The sequence below is a fragment of the Galendromus occidentalis genome, unplaced genomic scaffold, assembly GCF_000255335.2.
Source record: "Galendromus occidentalis unplaced genomic scaffold, Mocc_1.1 scf7180000076477, whole genome shotgun sequence".
Classification (NCBI taxonomy): Eukaryota; Metazoa; Arthropoda; class Arachnida; order Mesostigmata; family Phytoseiidae; genus Galendromus; species Galendromus occidentalis.
Window position 1 is genome coordinate 1 of NW_003804466.1, and position 19,328 is coordinate 19,328.

The 19,328-nt window shown below is 51.6% G+C and overlaps 3 protein-coding genes across 3 annotated transcripts; 1 reads left to right on the forward strand and 2 right to left on the reverse strand.

Annotated features, from left to right (window-relative positions):
- Positions 1-1,439: 1,439 nt before the first annotated feature.
- Positions 1,440-2,327, reverse strand: LOC100898341 (uncharacterized). The gene has a single exon (XM_003739272.1). The coding sequence runs from the start codon at positions 2,325-2,327 to the stop codon at positions 1,440-1,442; it is 888 nt and encodes a 295-aa protein (XP_003739320.1).
- A 2,508-nt stretch (positions 2,328-4,835) lies between these two features.
- On the reverse strand, positions 4,836-11,316 carry LOC100898489 (uncharacterized). Its single transcript, XM_003739273.1, has 3 exons — positions 11,293-11,316; positions 6,634-8,286; positions 4,836-6,545 (listed from the first exon to the last, which is right to left on the reverse strand). The coding sequence occupies exons 1-3, from the start codon at positions 11,314-11,316 to the stop codon at positions 4,836-4,838; spliced, it is 3,387 nt and encodes a 1,128-aa protein (XP_003739321.1).
- Positions 11,317-11,609: 293 nt separating this feature from the next.
- Positions 11,610-12,164, forward strand: LOC108865216 (uncharacterized). The gene has a single exon (XM_018642023.1). The coding sequence runs from the start codon at positions 11,610-11,612 to the stop codon at positions 12,162-12,164; it is 555 nt and encodes a 184-aa protein (XP_018497539.1).
- Positions 12,165-19,328: the final 7,164 nt, after the last annotated feature.

Consider the following 19,328-nt stretch of genomic DNA (forward strand, 5'->3'; position numbering starts at 1 on the left):
ATTCTGAAGCGGATGACGACCCTAGGCAGTGGCGTTCCTAGCCCATTTTGCGCCCGGGGCAGAGGACGGGAATGCGCCCCCTTCATGTCGATTTTTTTTTCTACAGAAGACGACGGATTGAGTTTTCAGTATACTTTACATATACATCTTTACATTTATTGTTCTGATCTCTTCACTCTGTTTAAACTTAAAACATTCGAAGGTTCCGAATTACCACGTATCACAATATACCACATGTTTAAAATACGACTTTTCGAGCCTTCACCGAAGCGAAGGTATCGATTAAAGATTCGAAGTCGGTGTCCTCGGTGACTTCTCTCTCTATGCTCATGATAGAGAGATCAATCAGTCTGTCTTGCCCCATTGACGCTCGGAGGTATGATAGGATGAGCTTAAGCTTGCTGAAGGATCGCTCGCAACTGGCGATCGAGACGGCAATCGTCAGTAGTATTGTATCGCTACCCGAAGATTGGGGAAGACACTCTCGTCGCCGTATTCTATGATGAAATTGAGGAGTTCTTCGGGTTTCCTTAATCGTAACTCCTCCCGCACGCTGACTAACATCCTACAATCACATATCTCTCTGTATAAGTCGTTACCGTCGACATCATCCGAATACATATTCGCAAATGACAAACAATCGGACCTCAATTCGTTCAGCTGGCCTTGTAGTAGCCGCTGAGTGTCGAGAAGGAACCCGAAAGTATTGTCTAGGTTTGTCAGTCGCTCGAACCTTTCTCTCATTTCTCGCTGAAGCCGGTCGATCGTTGAGTACATAACACGGCGCATTTCTTGTATAGCGGAGATTTCAGAGTTTCGGTGTTCATCTGGCATACTTCTTCTTCTCCTATTGCGTTTCTCGAATGCTACATCGTATTCATCGCAGAGGCATTGGCCATCAGTGATGGCTGCGTCTACGAAATCGCATCCTTCTCTGGAGAAGGTGTTCTTCAGAGACGACAGATCATTGGCAGCTTCATGGAAATTCATGGAGGGATCCTGGAGTCTCTTCTGGACCCTATCGACTCTGCTCAGGAGGTTATTCCAGAAGCCGTGAAGCGTCAAGAATTCATACGAGACCATGCGGGTGAATAACTGACGTGCCTCACTTCTAGTTTCTACCGAGTCGCAGGAGTCATCAGACATTTTATCCAGGAGATCGATAATCTCCCTGACATGCGTGCTGACTACTTTGACAGCATCGCTGCGAGAGCTCCATCTTGTTTCAGACTCGCGTTTCAGTCCGACGGGGATCGTCTTTTTCAACTTCTCCCATCGCAGAGTCGAACGGGAAAAGAAGGCGTACAGGGCTTCAATAGTCGCGAAGAAGCTAATCATTGCTGGTTCACTGCGGGCAGAGTGCAAGCCGGCTAGATTGAGGGAATGATTATCACAATTCACGAATAACGCTAAACCATTCTTCTCGAGCAGCCGTTGATTCACACCGGAGCGGTGACCGGCCATGACGGCGGCATTGTCATAGCATTGGGACCGGCAGTTCCCGAAATCCAGCTTGTCGTCCTCAAGTTTTTCAAGATCGTCGCTACCAATGCCTCAGCATTCTTTTCATGTACTTGAACGAAGCCGAGGAAAGACTCCCTGACCTGAGCTTTTTTCTGTTCATAATCAACGTCGACATATCTCAACACGAACGAAAGTTGCTCTCTGTGAGCAAGATCGGGTGTGGAATCCACGAGAATCCCGTAATATTTGGCCTTTCTGATTTTTCTCAGGAGTTTTTCCTTCACTTGTCCTGCCATGAGATGAATGAGCTCATTCTGCGTTCTAGACCCCAGATAGGACGTCGAGCCCGGATTTCCCCGAGAGCGAGTCATGTGGTCCTTGATGATTGGGTCGAAGTTTGCGACGAGCTTCATTAGGCCGAGAAAATTCCCGATATTACCCACGTCTTCGCATTGGTTTTCCCGGTGGCCTCTGAGTGGCAAATTCTGTGTAGCCAGGAATTTGATGCAGTGACTTATTCTGCTGAGAACATACCTCCATTTCTGTTTCTCGGTTGCATACACTGATTGCACTTCGATATCGATAGCGCTATTAGTTCTCAGATTTCTTTCGAGCTCTTTCCAATCAGCGAAACAGGCTCTATGAGACGGAGCATTTTCATGAGCATCCATCCTTTCTATATTTTTCCACTTCGTGAATCCTTGGGAGGACGTCAGTGCTGAATTGTGTCCATCAGCTCTGGCGAAGAGAAGGCAGCAGAAGCAGTAAGCTGCGCCCTTCGTTGGAGAGTAGACGAGCCATGTGCGGAGAATCTTTGTGCCGAGGCCATTTCCCAACCTTTTGTAGAACCACGATTGAGTCATGCATCTCCGCCGCGTCGAAAAAAAGGGCCGTTTCTGTTCTGAAAGTACTCGCTCCCTAGGGTCACCATCTCAACTCTTAAACTATCGGAGACGGTGACTTTTCCGGAATTCGAGTGAAACTCCAGTAGCCCAAGATCGTGCTCGGCGATAGCTGCCGGTGTGGATGAGACATTGGTTATGAGTGAGTCTTCCGGAGCGTTCACTGATGATGCTGTGACACTGGTATCCCGGGAAATTTCTTCCGAAGTCACTGGGTCTGAGTCGCCGTCATAAAGAGAATCAGTCGGGGGTCGGCGGTATTTCATGGCCATCACGAAGAGATTCAGTCGGAGTCGACGGTATTTCATCGCGAGCACGAAGAGAATCAGTCGGAGTCGACGGTATTTCATCGCGAGCACGAAGAGATTCAGTCGGAGTCGACGGTATTTCATCGCGAGCACGAAGAGAATCAGTCGGAGTCAACGGTATTTCATCGCTATCACAAAGGGATCAGGGGGATCGGTGGTACTTCATCGTGATCAAATGGGGTTCCCGGCGGAAGAGTTTGCGGTGTTGTCGATTTATTCCGAGCTAAAAATGACAGGAGAACCTTTCGACTTTTCTCCGTCTGTCTATGGATCGATTTTCCTTCGTTTTCGGCCCTGAGCTCCGCTTTCCTTAATACCATTTCGTTTCATGTCTATACTTCAGTCTGCAAAACAAGCTAACATGAGAGCTTCGCCGTGACTCGAGTCATGGATTTGGAGCTTCAATTTCATCGGAGAAGTCGCAGAACTCACCCGAATTTCCACAGTAATGTATGTGTGTGTATTTCTCGCAGAACCCTTAATTGTTTACGCGCCAAACTTTGGCGAGAGAGCGAGATAGTGAATTCCGTGTGGCGCAAAGACACGGGGAGGAGGATCAGCGAGGGTCACTGAGAACGTACATATATCTCTTGGAGACATTCGCTTCACTCGAGCGGACCAATAGGATGGCTCTCCATGTTGCGGGAGGAGATAGCTTCACTGTCTCTTGTATAAATTTTGAATTCCACTGTATTAGAATCAATTCTAACCTCCCTATTCGCGCTTAGCTAAAATGAACAGAAATCACGATTTTGCGCCCCTCCGAAGTCGGCGCCCGGGGCACGTGCCCCGGTTGCCCCCCCCTAGGAACGCCACTGGTTGGCGCTGCGCCGGGAACGTACCTATGCACGCTACGCATTCCACGGATATTTATTGGGGTTCAGGACGCTCGTCCTTGATATAGCAGAATGATTAAGCGATAATATAACAATATGGGGAGGGTGACAAGTCCCAATCCTGAAATCCGACCTCTCGTGAGTGTTGTGTGCTGATTGGAGATTTGCTGTATGTGTGTGTGAACGTGTGGCAAGTCCGAGGGATACCGCGATGGAGGCTCCGTCCGTGACAGTCCCCCCCGCGAATTTCGGTCGCGGAAGCCGAGCGGAATTCTGTCGTACCAAGGCTGACCCATGGTGCATGGCTGTTGGGGATGAAATGGTTGTTGAATTTCGCGCCGGTGGCGCGAAGCCTGAAGCGCCACCTAGCGACAGTCTCTGCCCTCCGCGCTGCGCGGTCGCAAAATACACCGTCGACCGTTTCACATCAGTTAGGAAAAATGGCAGCAGCTGCCCCCGAAGATCTCGGGTACCGGAGGCATCCGTACGAGAAAACGCCCGTCGGGCTTGTGGAGCAACTTCTACTCGGCGCCGACCTGAAAGGTACGATGTTCGCCCGCCGGGACGTGATCTACGTAGCCCGGTTCTACTGGTTCGACCTGACGCCCGAAGAGCAGGAACCCTTCCGCCGGCTCTCGAAGGCACTTCTGCATCGGGGCCGAAGCGTCTTCGCGCCCTTCCCACCCCGGCCGGAGCTTCCGCGGCGCCTCAGATACCGCCCCCCCCCCCCCACGCTCGCGCAGTGTGCGCCCTATTATCTTCGGCTGCTGCATGACACCGTAACGGGGCAGTCCCATGAAATCACCATTCCTCTGGATGAGGAACCGCGGGCCATTCGTTGGCACCCCCCCAGCGACCTCCAGGAGGTGATGGCCGGAGAAGAGGAGCGCCGCGCTGAGGTCCGCGAGCTCAATCGCTTGCCCGAAGAGGAGTGGCCCGTCTACGAGAGGACGCCGCGTCCCGTCAATCCCGCCACCGGGGATGTAATCCCCCTTCCTCGCCGGCAGCCGGCCCCGCGCCCCGTCAATCCGGTCGCCAGGGATGCAGTCCCTTTAGATCGCCGGCAGCCGGGCCCGCGCCCCATACGCGGGCTCAACGAAGTTTTGCTCAAGCTGCGAGCGGAACGCGAAGGCGGCCGACCCTCGCAGCCATGATGGTGACGAAGACGGTTCAGGACCGGACGATTTTCTTTCGTTGATTTCGGAGAATAAAAAAAAATTCCTTATCGCCATTTGCTGTTTTCTTTTGGGGCTTGGGAGTCGTGAATATATAGATGTTGACATATTGTTTGACTGTTCTCGGAGAGGTCGGCTGGATGCATGACATCAGTGGGACTCGGTCGCCTCTATTGGGTAGAGCTTCTTCATCGGTCGGTCGAAAACTTGACCGGTCGCTGTCTTGATCGTGCAGGATCTCGCTTCCTCTGGTTTCGCGTTACCCTTGAGTGCTATGACCCTGCAGAGAGGCCAGAGGGCCCTGTTGGAATTCGAGTCCTCCAATAGACATATGTCTCCGACTTTCAGTGGCCTGGCCGACAAGGGTTTCCGGTTGTGGGCGCTCCGGAGGTAGCTGAGATATTCATTGTGAAATCTCTTCCAGAACGAGTTTGGAATTTTCTGTTGATGGACCCATCTCCTGGAGAATATGATTTTATCAGCCTCGATGGGTCTCGGTGGTTTCAAGACGTGCTGGGGAAAGAACGTCTTGCTCTTGTACCCGTAGAGCAAATCCGCCGGACTCAGCGCTTCGATCTGATCGGTCTCTGCGGCGATGGCTGTGATCGGGCGTCTGTTAATCATCGCTTCGATGTTACTCAGAATAACTTCCAGATCGCGGAAATGTGGAACCGCTGATCCGAGGACTTTCCTCAGAGGTCTCTTGACCGATTGAACTTGTCGCTCGTAGAAGCCTCCGAACCACGGAGCATGTGGGATGATGAATTCCCATTTGAGGAAGGAATCGGCCAGCCATTTTTTGATGTCTCCGTTCACGATGTGGCTGTATAGGGTTTTTAACTCCTTCGCTGCTCTCTGGAATGAGAGCCCATTATCTGAGGTGATTGTGTAGACCGACGGATAGCGATTGTCGAACTTCTGCAAGGCTCCCAATACCTCGACTGTCGACATATCCGCGGTCAATTGGAGGTTCACGGCTCTCGTCACCGCGCACGTGAATAGGAGGATATAGCCCTTGGCTTTTTCTCCTGAATCTTTCTTATATTTGATCGGACCTGCGAAATCGCATCCTGTGTAAAAGAATGGTGGTGTGGTTTCCAATCGGAACGATGGCGATTGGGCTGTTGGCAGGGATGCTGCCTGGCAGCGGAAAATCTTGCAGATCATGCATGCGGAAATCACTTGTCTTGAGAGTTTTCTCGTATGTAGAATCAGGAAATCCTCCCTCAGAATGTGGAGGGTCGCCGAGACTCCGCCAAAATGCAGGCATTTCCTCTCGTGGATATAACGGATAATTAGTTTCGAGAAGTTGCAGTTTGAGGGTAAAATGATGGGGTTCTTCTGGGCTTCCGAGAAGTCCGGCGAACGTTGTAGCCGGGTTTTTGAGCGCAAGATTCCTTCTTCATCTATAAATGGGTTATATTGGAAGAGTAGGCTTTTGGGTCCGACCCGCTCGCAGTTCGAATCGACTTCCTCTGGGAAATAAGATTTCTGAATGAGTTTGATTAGTTCCAGCCTGGCTGTGTTCATTTCGTCTGGATCAATCAAGTTCAGTTCTGTCTTCGGCCTGGCACTGCATTTGGTTCTCGATCGAACTCTCGACTTCGCCAATTGGGCTTTTGCCTTGAGTCGGAGCATGAATCCCCAGAAGCGGATCGCCTTGAGCCAACACGAAAAGCTGTCCTCGAAGAATATTTTTGGATCGTCTTTCATGCTTTTCGAATGTGCGACGAGCAATGAAGTGACGCTTTTCTTTTGCTCGTATTGAGTTTCCGAATGACTGTCGAGCGGCGCACGTCCGAGAGGCGCGCGCTCGAGTTTCAGATGTGCTTCCAAATCAGCGTCATCCAAACTCAGCCACTGTGGCCCATGAAACCATAGATGTTGAATATTTGGATATGTCGGCACCCCTCGATAGTATATCCGCCGGATTATGCTCCGAACGGACGTAATGCCACTTCGCGTCGATGGTCAACCCGTGGATTTTTCTGATTCTATTAGCCACGAAAGGTTTCCATTTATCTGGGTTCGACGTGATCCATCCAAGGACTGCTGAGTTGTCACAGAACATGTGTACCGCGTCGATTCTGAAGTCTATCCACTCGAGGATTTTCTTCGTCATCCTGGCTGCCAGGAGGGCTCCTAGAAGTTCCAACCGATGGATGGTCGTAGCTTTGATTGGGGCAACTTTGGATTTCGCGAGGAGGAGTGAAATTTCTGGGGTGTTCGCGGGTCGATGTGTTTTGAGGTAGGCTACCATCCCGTATGCGTGAAGGCTTGCGTAGCAAAATGCGAATAATTCTTTCTTGTTCGGGACCTGGCCCGCTAGATTTAGTTGCCGGGCGATGCTCAATTGTCTAGCCTGGCTGAGGAGTTCTTCGAATGCGTAGAATCGGTTCAGGTAGTCGCCTTGTAGGGGATCGTCCCATCCAATCTTTTCTTTCCATAGATCTTGGAAGATTATTTTTGAGCTGATGACGATTGGGCTGATGATGCCCAAAGGATCGAAAACTTGGGCTAATGCTCTGAGCAATTTCCGCTTTGTCGGTGTCCCCGTAGTGAGTTCTTTGATTGCTTTCGAAATCGGGGCTGACAGGCTGTCCGAAACTTGATTCCAGGGTACGCCTAGAATTTTAGCGTCGGCCTGGCCGGATGTTATAGAGAGGTTCTCAAGTGGTGATGCTTGGCGGATGGTTCTCTCCAGTTCCGGGGAATTTGTGGACAACTTGTCCAACGGAAAGTGGGCTTCCGTGAAGATATTTGAGAGGAGGCGAATTCGATGTTTTGCTTCGCAGATGGAGTCCCCTCCTCCGATGACTTCGTCCATATAGAACGTGTCGCGGATCTCTTCGATGAAGGAGGTGTCTCGTGGATATTTCTCCATTGCTGATTCCAAGTGGAATCTGATTCCCTGACAATGCAGAAACGGTGAGCAGATGAGCCCGAAGTCCAGGCGGGTAGCCCAGAATTCTTTGATCTTGGCTGAACCGTTGTTGCTAATGTCGAGGGGCCATAAGAAACGCAGGAAGGTTTTGTCGCTGTCGGCAATTCTGAATTGCAGGAACGCTTTTTCGATGTCTGCCGTGAAGACGAATTTGTACCGTCGGAATTTGAATAGGACTTTCGAAATCTCGGGCAGAAGGTTCATGCCGCAATGAAGTACGTCGTTGAGGCCGGCCTCGTTCGAGCGCCTGGCGCTTGCGTCCTTCACGACGCGCGTCTTCAATCCTGACGGGGTGTCTGGCTTCGCCTTGAAGACCGCCTGAATCGGCAAATAGTGAGCCAGTTGACCGACTTGCTTCGGTTGTGCTTCCTCAGCGAACCCAGCTGCTAGGTATCCTTTGATTTCGTCATCGACTGCCTTCAATTTCGTCGGGTCTTTTTTGAGTTTCTCGATGAAGGAGTGTAGTCTGGATCTCGAGAGATTTTCGTTATCCCCTAAGGCTCGAATGTTCGACTTGAAGGGGAGCCGTAGTACGTAACGACCCTCGAAGTCTCGGACGGTTGTCTTCCGAAAATGCTCGACGAGGGCCCGATTGAGGTTGTCTTCTTCCTGTTTGTCTTCGAACTTGAGGTCGTCGTCGAAACCGACGTTCTCTGACTACCACATGAATTGAAGGTCTCTGAACGTTCGAGCCGCCTTGTTCTTTGCGTTTGTCGTTCCCGCTGAGATTATTTCAGGGGCGAGGAGCCGTCGACACGACTTACGATTCTAATTCGTTTATCCCCTATTGCACTAGGGGGTGTCGATCAGATTGCTGAGCTGCTCGGGTATACATATTCGCCGGTAAGACTCAGTGTTGTCTGATATTTCTGACTTTGTTGCAGACCGCTGATGGTGATGATATGGGCTTGATTTCCGTACCGACTGGAAGGCTGCTTTCCTGAAGGTAGTTGATTCTTGGAGGGTTTCGGCACCAGTTTGTGGTGAACGCCCTCCCACTGACACGGAGTTAAACCGCGAGGGTGAAAACACAAGGTTTGAACTCGTAGAGATCACACGTGGAATGCGCTGCGCACGGTTGAATAGAGAGATGACTGGAGACTCCGAGTTGATCGGAGCTCTCCTGGAGATGACAACGGAAGGGTTGAACTTCCGAATCTCCACGATATCGATTGATAATGGTGATATTGGAATTGGACCCAAAAATACAGGGAAAGACTGTCGAGTCCGCGAGATCGTATCTCCGCGTGACTCTACGTGACGCTAACTGCTGGATTGGCAGTCGACGATAGCACCCTGAAGATGGCTGCCACGTCGCTGCGACCGGAGATCCTGGCAGTCTTCTCTGAAGGAGAACCAGCTGATGCCCTGCCAGCTGAACGAGACGGGTCACCCACGAGCGCCACAAAGACAGCTGAGAATGCTGACGGTTGGCGCTGCGCCGGGAACGTACCTATGCGCGCTACGCATTCCACGGATATTTATTTGGGTTCAGGACGCTCGTCCTTGATTGCACAGAATGATTAAGCGATAATATAACAATATGGGGAGGGTGACAAGTCCCAATCCTGAAATCCGACCTCCCGTTAGTGTTGTGTGCTGATTGGAGATTTGCTGTATGTGTGTGTGAACGTGTGGCAAGTCCGAGGAATACCGCGATGGAGGCTCCGTCCGTGACAGTGAAGAGATATTCGTATCTCGTTGATACCTCGGCCAGAATGATTACACGGAATACTAGAGTCAGTCTTGGGCTCCCCCTTTCTTAACTGGCTGAGGTTTATTGGCCTTATAGCGAGTCATAGAAAAGGGTTGAGCACAGAAGAGCATCCGAATATGGGTCATGCGTGAACGGGTTGAGTGGTGACCGGTCAGTGACCTTTACAGACTGAGGTCCTCAGTATCTAGAGCGAAAGGTGAAACGGACAATATTCATCAGCGGTATTTCGGTAACTAAGACTCAGCCGAAGCGCCAAAAGCAGGAAAGCGAGAAAGACAATCCGACAGAATATCCGGGTATTAGGAACTCAGCATCCTTCACAAACGTTGGGGATCCTCCCGTTGACGGAGTAGGAGCTCGATAAGGCGAAACGGCTCTTGGTCCGTGAGGCACAAATTCGTTGCTTCCGGGGAGTGGTGGAGGCTCACGATGTCAACGAGGATCAGCGGCTCCGGAGCTTCGATCCCCTTTTCGATCCCGATGGCATCATACGTTCAGGTGGGCGACTTCAGTACTTCGGAGGGGACGGGGACCTTCGACATCCTATCATCCTGGGAGGGGATCCATTCACAACGCTTTTGGTGAGGGATATTCATGAGAACAGAGTCGCTCACATGCACACCGTGGTTCTTACTAACCTACATCGAGAATTCTGGGTACTCCAGGACGTCGGGTCGGCAAAAGGGTAATCGGAGGCTGCATCAAATGCAAGCGGTTTTCAGTTGTACCCTCCGAGGCTCCTCAAGCACCTCTGCCGGAAGCGAGAACGGCTTATTGGCTCAGGAAGAATTTAATGTCCACTTATCGATACCTCGGCTAACGAACACACTGGGAAACCGGCGAACGTTCTCCCTGAAGGGGATTCTTTATTCCATCCTCATATAGTGATCCAGTGGAAAGGGTTACATTGTAACAACTGCTCAGGATTCGCTAATTGACCAGATACTGAGGCTTACAGAAGATCACTGACAATGAGCTGTGCGGAAGGGTTGAGAAATCACCCAGGGACGTTACGCTCTGTTGAATTCACTAACTCCAGCCACAGGGATTTCTGGGCGTATACCAGACTGAAACTTCATCATTCCCCCTCGCACGGAAATCCCGAATTCCGGGATAAAGTTAAATCGTTAAATTGGTGAGCCGAGTAATAATTTCGAGTAGGATGCGTTTGAACGAGCGGTGAAACACATCCATGCACCCTGAGATCGTGGATATGCAGATAGACCATCTACACGATGCCGGAGCTTCGAGCCTTGCCTCAAGTCTGAGATCTCGCCCCTCAACATGAGGTCCACTTTGGGGAGACATTTGATCCACTGATAGGGAATTGACTCGAATCTTCGAGAGAGTCCCTCTCTGTTCTTATGAAAGCAGGGGTCCGACCTCAGTCTGCTCCTATTAGCGCCCGAGATGCCGTGAGCTTATCCAGCAACCGAGAGCATCTCCCGAGGGAAGAGGAGACGAACAGAAGGAGCTGGCTTGCGTGGATTGGAGAGATGTCGGAAACCAGAGGAATACTTGGTGGGAAGAGGACCCGTGAGTGTGACGAGGGGCCTCCCCAGTCGAAGAGGGTGAGATTCGAGAGAATCCGCGAGTCCCTGAGGAGGAGGGATCATCTTTTCAAGCGCAAGAACCCACCGCCGAAAAAGAGACCCTTTCGGCCGTCGTTGCGACAGTCAGACCCATCGAGACGTGGAAATGATATCGATCTCTGATGATACGGACGCGTCACTCGACCGGGCTCCGACCGCAAGTCCCCAGGAAGGGCATCGTCGATCATTCATCTCCTGTTCCGTGTGGGGGTATCTGAAGATCGGCCTGACGGTCAGCGGCATCAGTTCCGTTGCCCTAATGATGACTCTGGTCATAGTTAGAGCCAGGGGTTCCAGGCAAAATGCCATAAATGCCTAAAAACGCCTATTCCGGATGTTGGCGCGGTGTTTTGCCTTTTCCCAATCTCTGCCAGGCATTTTGCTTTTTTCGTCAGCCTCATCGATTAATAGAATCTGAGGCGGAAGCCTTTACCCCTAATATCTAACGAAATTATGATTGACTGGATTCGTTCATCGAGCAATGAGAGTTTCCCCCGTCCTCTGCTTGAAGGCTCGCGATATATGCACACCTAGACTCGCCAAGTGCGAACGTGCACCTGCGCAGCTTGTTCGGAATCATCCGTGCTCTCAACAACTGTTCTGTCTTCCCGCTGGCTTATCTGATCCAGATTGGGTTTTCTGTCCTGTGGCTCAATGAATGCAAATCAAGGATGCCTGAAGCAGCTGTTGAGAGACGTGAACTGGAGAAATTCGTTGAGGAGTTCGGATCCGAAGCGTTCACGACAGACGGGAAAGTTCTGACCTGCGAATTTCGCGAAAAAGCAATCAACGCGGAGAAGAAGTACTTCGTGAAACAGCATATGAGCACCGTGATTCACAAGGAACGGGTACGTCGAGCGGCGAACTCCAACCGGAGCATTTGCCTCTTGACCAATTTCGTCGAGCTCTCGAGCAGCGAGAGTTCGTTCAGTATGGATCTTCGCCAGATGATGATTGAAGCCAATATCCCGCTCCACAAAGCACAGGATCAGACCTTTCGAAAACCTCTGCTCCAGTATTGTTCTCAGCAAGTACCAGATCCGAAGACGCTTCGTGGCGACTGCCTTAAGAAGCTATATGATGCAAGGGTTCAAAGGGTACGAGACGCTGTAGGCAACAATCCAATATGGATGTCAGTTGATGAAACCACAGACGCAAAGGGGCAATATGACGTGAACACGATTATAGGTCGCCTCGAAGCCGAGGAAGAAATGACCCGCACTTGATTGGGTCGGAGATTGTAGAGATGACAAATCATGGAGGTATCGCCCAAGCCTTCACGAACGCGTTATCTTTGCTATGGCTTGATGGATTGAAGCACGAGGAGGTTCTCTTGTTCGTCAATGATGCAGCTCTATATGAAGCAGTGTTGGGCATATGTGTATCGACAAATATCGATATCGATATGGGCATATCGATATATCGATGTGTGTCGATGTATCGAGCACCGTCGCACGAGACTGGGCTTGAATACGTGTATGAGGTGGTCCTCGGTACCGTCGATAGTGTTCGAAATCCCGCAAGCCTTGAAGGATTTCTCGATGATCTCTGGAGTCAGTCGCGACCACGAGTCGACGATCCATTTTAGGTTCACGTCCATCGGCGGAGCTCGCATATTACCTTTGGGAGTGAACGATTTTTCCCCATAAAGCAACCAGTCTTCGTACTATTCTTCGATCCTCTGTTTGAAAGGTTTATTCCAACTGACGTCCGGGGCTTGAACGAATTTAGTGCAACCTCCGGGCACAGCAGCGGAATCGACGCGCAGATTTCTTAGCTCATCGCGGGAGTCTTTCGTGAGATGAGCGCGAAACGCATCCCAAACTAGCAGTCTTTTGCTGAATGCAAAACGACCCAGAACCCTGGACAGAAACTCTACTGTCAACTCCTGATTCGTCCAAGTAGTCCCATTCCAACTGAGGACTAGTTTGTCCTTAAACTGGCGTTCGATCTCAGGTATCGGCCTCTTTCTCGGCAAGAGCACGAAGGGGAGGCACTTCATTCCGTTGGCGCGCGCACAGAGCATGACGGTTATCCGCACCTTCTCGTGTCCTGTGGATTGGACAGCAACTTATTTCGCGCCTTTATTCGTGACGCAGGTTCTTCCTGAGGGATCGATCCATACCGCGGTTTCGTTAGCGGCATAGATTTCCGACAGCGGATATCGCTCTTTCGCTCGCAGTTCCCTTATGTACTTAACAAAATCAACCAGAATCGTAGCCAGTTCCGCAGGTGGCTTCTGGCATTGAGTGGTCACTCTTCTCAGAGTTAGATTACTTCTTTGCATGAATTTGTTGAGCCACCCCTCAGTGGCCTTGAAGTCAACGACGCGTAGATTGCCTCTGCTGATTTGTTCTGCTGAGAGTCTTTTAGCTTCCACCATGATTAATCTCCTCGACACCCTTTGGCACCGACGCCGACAACTCTCAATCCATGATTTCACGGCTTCATTCAACTCTTCGCATGTTTCTTTCCGACCGCCTCCAGGGAGACGGCACCTTTTCGCGATACTCTGCTTCAATTCTTCTTCTTGATAACGCCAAGAGCGTATTTGTTTTCTGTCACAGTGGTAGCGAGCAGCAGTTTCTGAAATGGAATGCGTCTTCGCATACTCGACGGCGTCGATCTTTGCCCCTATTGAGAAGCTCTTCCGGTTCTTCACACCAGTTAACGCCACAGGTTCCGGGGAGGATCGATCGCCCATTTTAAGTGAGTGATGACTCCGTAACTTCTAACACCACGCCGGAAACCACTCTGAATAGAACACAATCGAACGCAACCTCCCAGTCGGCGGGAATGTCATTGGCCGAATTGAGAGCGACAAATGTGGGATTGTGAGACGTCAACCAGCGCATCAACGTATATGTTCGGCGGGAAACTTGAATTCATTCGGAATGTAATGGTTTCATCGTTCAATGCGATCGACAGATCGCTCTCCGTATCGTCTGCGTTTTGCATACTCTGATTTCAGGGGGCTTGTATTGGGAAGTGGGCTTGTATTGGAAAGGGGCTTCTATATTTTTGAACCGTCGGAGAGGGGGGGGCTTGTATTGGAGAGGGGCTACTAATAGGTAGTGGGCTTTCATTGGGTATTTTACGGTAGTTCCTTGAAGCCTCCATCCTGAGGGATGAGCCCGACCAGCTCACAGGCGAGCGAAAGAGTGACGGAGCGAAGGTTTAGATCAGGTCACGCTTGTGAGCCCTTTGGGGATATTGCGCCAACCTTTATGGAAGGTGAGTAATCCGTCGAAGGCGACCGAGGGAGAAGAGCTCTCGGAATCCTCTCTCTCGAGTCGCCTTTGACCGAAAGATTGTGAGTTTGTCCGCTGGAGACCGCCTACGGAAGCGGTTTCTTCCTCGCTAAATCTATTTCCGAACCTTTCAAGGAGAACATGGCCGAAAAGATTTGGAAGACGCCGAATCTCAAGAAGTTCTCGTCGCCGCACTTTTGCCATGCTACACCCACGCGCTCAGCGCCATCGGGGTCCGCGGTTCTTTTGTTGCTTTGGTTGGTGGCCTCGTGATATGCGCGCAAGGGAGACGAGCTCCACTCGCTTGTTTTTTCTGTGTACTTGGCGTTCCCGGTGGATTGCATCCCCGAGAGGATGAGCTGAGCGCAGCGAGAGTAGCCATGTCCCTCAGCTCAAAGGTTTCGAGAGTTGAGGTAGCGTCTCGTGCGGTAATGTATATTCCTCCGCTTCCGGCAACGTTGACTCACCTGCAAGGGAAGAAATATCTGTTAGCCACAGCGTATCGAGCCGCGATTCGGGCTAATTCAGCGATCCTGGACTCTGCCGAATACATGCCAAAGATGTTTACGGGTCAAAATAGAAGCTTCGGTAGATTTGTCGCAATTGAAGCTTCGTCGGATACCTTTCTACGCGGGAGCGAGATACTCTAAAGATTATGTCGAAAGATCAGAGTTCCGGTTCCATCTCTCCCGTCGGTACCAACATGATGACCACGATCACGACGACCCGCCGTCTGGGAGAGAAACTGTATATTTTCGAGGAGGCCCGACTGATGTGGCTGAGCGAAAGGTGTGAGAGGTGAAGCCCGAGAGAAAATGCTGGAAGAAGACAGATTCTACTCAAACCCCCGGAACGAGTGCTATTCGAGATACTCGGAGGCCCGCTGCCGAGCAGGCGCCTGCCCATCGACTAGTGAATTCCGGCGTTCAAGATTGAGAGGAGGTCTGAACCCTACCCGCTGAAATGCTCCCCAAAGAATTGAGCCTCCGTTTTTTTTCTCTGACAAAGTTTGATTTATTGAATTCGAGCTGATCCGATGAACAATGCGGCCATCACGCTGGGGCTAAGAGCCTGTGTATTCTATTCCTCATCTGCGTATTGATCGTCCTCATCGTCTGAGGCCAACATATCATCTATGTTGGGATTGTCACATTCTTCCAACTCGCGCAAAAACTCCTCCACTCCCGGAGTCACGATCTCCTTGAAGACGATGCGCAAACCTCTCGCCGGAGCCGGTCTGAGATCTGGTTCCGATGGCTCCGGAATCGAAGCTTCCGCGAGGGGGACGTTGGTGCAAGCATTTTCGGTGATGATTTCCTCCGGCTCACTCGAAGTCGGAAGGTCTTTTTCCTCGATGATATCTCCGTTCAATCGATGGAATTGATTGAAGTCCGCGAATAATCTCTCCAAGAAAGCGATGAAGTTGTCGGCATACGGCCTACTCACACCGTAGGCATCTGAGGAGGAGTAGACACGTCCTCTGTTCTCTTCGGAAAGATCGAGGTAGAAATGCAGATACTTGCATCCCACCTGAACTTTGGCTATGAACCAATACGACTTCACTGCGGCACCTGCGGCGTCCGTCAGTCCGCAGAGATTCTCGTAGTTTCGTTGCAAGGCCACCAGATGATCGGCGTCTGATTCGCCCTTGCGGCGACGATATCGGGATCCGCACACTTCGAAATGCGGGAGGCGTACGCCCCCGAAGATGTTCAGGAATCCCCCTATCCCCCTATATAATAAAAGCGCTATGTCTGTCTGACACCGGACCATTTTTTAGCGCTCTCCACCTACGAACGGACCCCTTCACCCGATCGATGCACAATCACTCCAGTGAGGTCGAGTTATACTTTTCTAACTGCTTAACCGCATGTTTTTCGTGTTCCTCCAGTAATCGTTATTTTTCACAAAATGCAAAGCCGCTTCTATGATGTCATCAGTACTCATCATCTATTGCTTGCATACCCTTCCCCTTGGACAACGAAAAGCAACACTCGATCCTCTTGAGGCTGTGGGGGCGCGAAGCGCCCTCACGGCTAGTAATCCATATTCCACGGGGGATGAATTGATGTCTATTTCCTCCATAGGGAACAAAGCCAGATACCGCAGGGCCGTCTGGATTGACTCGTCGTCGAGAGGAATCCCGGTCTCCACAGTTGCTGCTCCGTGACTCCTCACGAAGTCGTCAACGGATTCACGGAGTTTCCTCTCAAGATCCCGAGCTCCTCCCGCACCGTGAGCGTGACCCTGTGCTGACTCCATATTCCTCGAAATCGCTATTTCTTCGGAGGGGTGGGATCGGCGCAGCTTGATGACGATTGTGATGGATCTCCAGAGAAAGCGGTGCGCTTTCTCCTCAAGTTCCCGGTCGGCCGCTGATCCCGATGACTGATAGAACGTGTATTCGTTCCGCAATGCAGAACTCAAATGGCAAGGAATTGTCGAAATTGAATTTCGTGTCGAGTGGTAGGTCGGTCAGAGGATCCTTCCTCTGGGGAGCTCTTGAGTTTTAGGCTTGTTTGTCTGCTGGACTCTCTTGTCCTGCTGTCGGTCCCGGAAGCAGGAGCCTCGAACAGAACATCCGGAGAAAGTAGGTTCTCAGGGAAGAGCGCACGCTTCAACGAAAGCAGAGTTACGCAAACTGAACACCTTTTGTGTAGCACACCGACTTTATGTAGAACCTTTTTTTTTACTGGTCCACAAAATTTTGTTACACAAAGAAATATACATGACTTCTCGATTCACGATGCACGCCACTGAATGGCTTCTCGAGGAGTATGGATCGAAGTTCATAGTCCTCGAGATACGCCTCTCGCTGTTGACATCCCTCGATGCCCTGTTGCGACTTTCTCGAGATGTGGATCAGATTCTCATCATTGCCATCGAGTCAATCTTCCGGGCATTCTTCAGGTCTGCGGCACAGCGCCCGTCCTTTTGAGATATAACACGACTTTGATGTAACTACGGGCGGATTGGTCTGACGAGCCTCACTCCTAGCTCAAGCTCTCACCGGTGACTGCAAGCGGGGTTGCATGTTTTCGAAAGTTTTTCGCACGCACATCTCCCACGCATCGAGGAGCTCCGTCACCGTAAACCGGGGAGGCATCTCGGCCATACGGGCCTTCAGAGCCTCGAGCAGAGAAAGGTGGAATTCCGAGCTTCTGTATAGAGTTTGGTCGGTCAGACACGAAGGTGCGCTCTGTGGATAATTTTCTGGGACAGCGACAGTCACCGCAGGCACACTCGGCAGGGTGTTGATATCTAGTTGGCAGAAGAGTTTGATGGATTTGTCGTCAAGTGGCTGAACCAGGCTAGCCTTGAATTGAGGATCTAATTGCAAAATCTCAATTGCGAGAAGTTCGGGCAGTTCACACGTCCCGTCTGCGGCAGGGGAAGTGCACCTCCTCATTTTCGCGGGGGGCGATGAAGGTTCAGAGTCCGAATACTCGGACGGAAGCATAACAGCGATCGGCCGGCCGAATACTTCCTGCAGCGTATGATTGAACATCGGGCTCTTGATGTTGGCGTTGATAGCGTCGAGCAGCGGTTGCCACAAGCCATCGTCCTGAGACCGCATCATCGATGTGAGCGACGGTATATGATACTTCGGGGCCTGACCGGGTTCGCACATCCTGAAGTCGAGATGCTCACAGACCTGCTGGCATTTGATGAGGGTATCGATAGAGTACCGCCGATCCGGATTTGTCAGAACTTCGAGGAGCGAATTCAGTTTCCAGAGATAATCCTTGTTCCTTTCGTCTTTTTCGGCTATCGAGATCAATTTCTTCACGGGTTCGACATACTGACTCAGACACTCGAGCCTCTCCGAACGTTCTTGATCCTCGGCACTGCATGTTGCCGGGGTACCGCCGGCGGTTCGGTCTCCCCCACCACCAAAACGTGGGTCGCCTGCGCTTTGGTTACCTCCACCACCGACACGGGGATCGCCGGCGGTTCGGTCATCCCCGCCAACGACAGGGGAATCGCCGGCGGTTCGGTCATCTCCACCACCGACAGGGGGATCGCTCGCTGGTGCTTCTTCGGACTCGATAGGCGCGATAGGAGGAGATACGAGCGGAGGGGCGCCATTTTGCCCCTGTGTCGAGCCGTTTTCTTTCGCGGACTCGCCTACCGATGATGGCGCAGTGCCGCGCAGTCGGTAATGGGCGTAAGACATGCTCTTCGGAGTCTTTCTGTACGAGACGGCGTGTTCCGGATAAGTTGGGACCGCTCCTCGGGTGGGGATAGCGACTGAGCACGGCCGGAAAGGCATACGCATTGGAAAGCACGATAGTTGTTGTTCCGGGGTTCGCAATAGGGGCGGCAGAGGACGCTCATCTCGTGGAGTCGCGGAGGGGGCAGGCTGGCTCATCGGCTGGGCCTGATGTCTCGGGGCCCGCAATAGTGGCGGCAGAGGACGCTCATTTCGTGGAACTGCGAAGAGAGGAGGCTGGCTCATCGGCTGGGCCGGCACGGGACCCCAAGGACGCTGAGTCCACACAATGTGTTGCGTGGGTCGCTGGACGGCCGTAGGCCTCAGAGCCCCTCGACTCGCAGGGAGCGGATCCTGGCTGAGATCCTTGGGGCGCAGCTGCTGACCGTAAATTAGGTGTGGAGCCAGCAAGGGACCATTCCCTCGCATAGTGGCTAGCTTCTCTGCCGCTTGCCTCAGATCACCTGACTTTCGGATGTGATTTAGGAACTCGGAGAGAAGGTCGTAATATTCTTCTTTTGTTCGGGATCTGCAAAATGCTTGAGCTTCGATCTCGATCGCACACAGCGTGAGAGGGGTCGGCTTCCCAGTCAGAGCCTCTTGCGTTCTCATACAGATGACGTGCCGGGCGGCGGTGGACGTCCAGCAGTTGTCTGGCAGAACTCCGGAAGCGTGCATTTTTACGATCTGCTGGGCCGAAGGTGTCTCCACAATCCCTCTGCTTGTTTTTCTCACGGCTGAGCGTGTGGTCACGATACTGTAATATTGAGCGTAAGACGAGGGATTCTGGGCTGGCAAGTACGCAAGTCGATCAGGAGGAGTTGACTTAGAGCAAACGACCTAAGATCTCGGGCACCGGGACAGCGAATGAAGTCTGGGTTCGCGAGACTGTGCTTAAATACTGATACTCGAGAGTGTTTCAATGC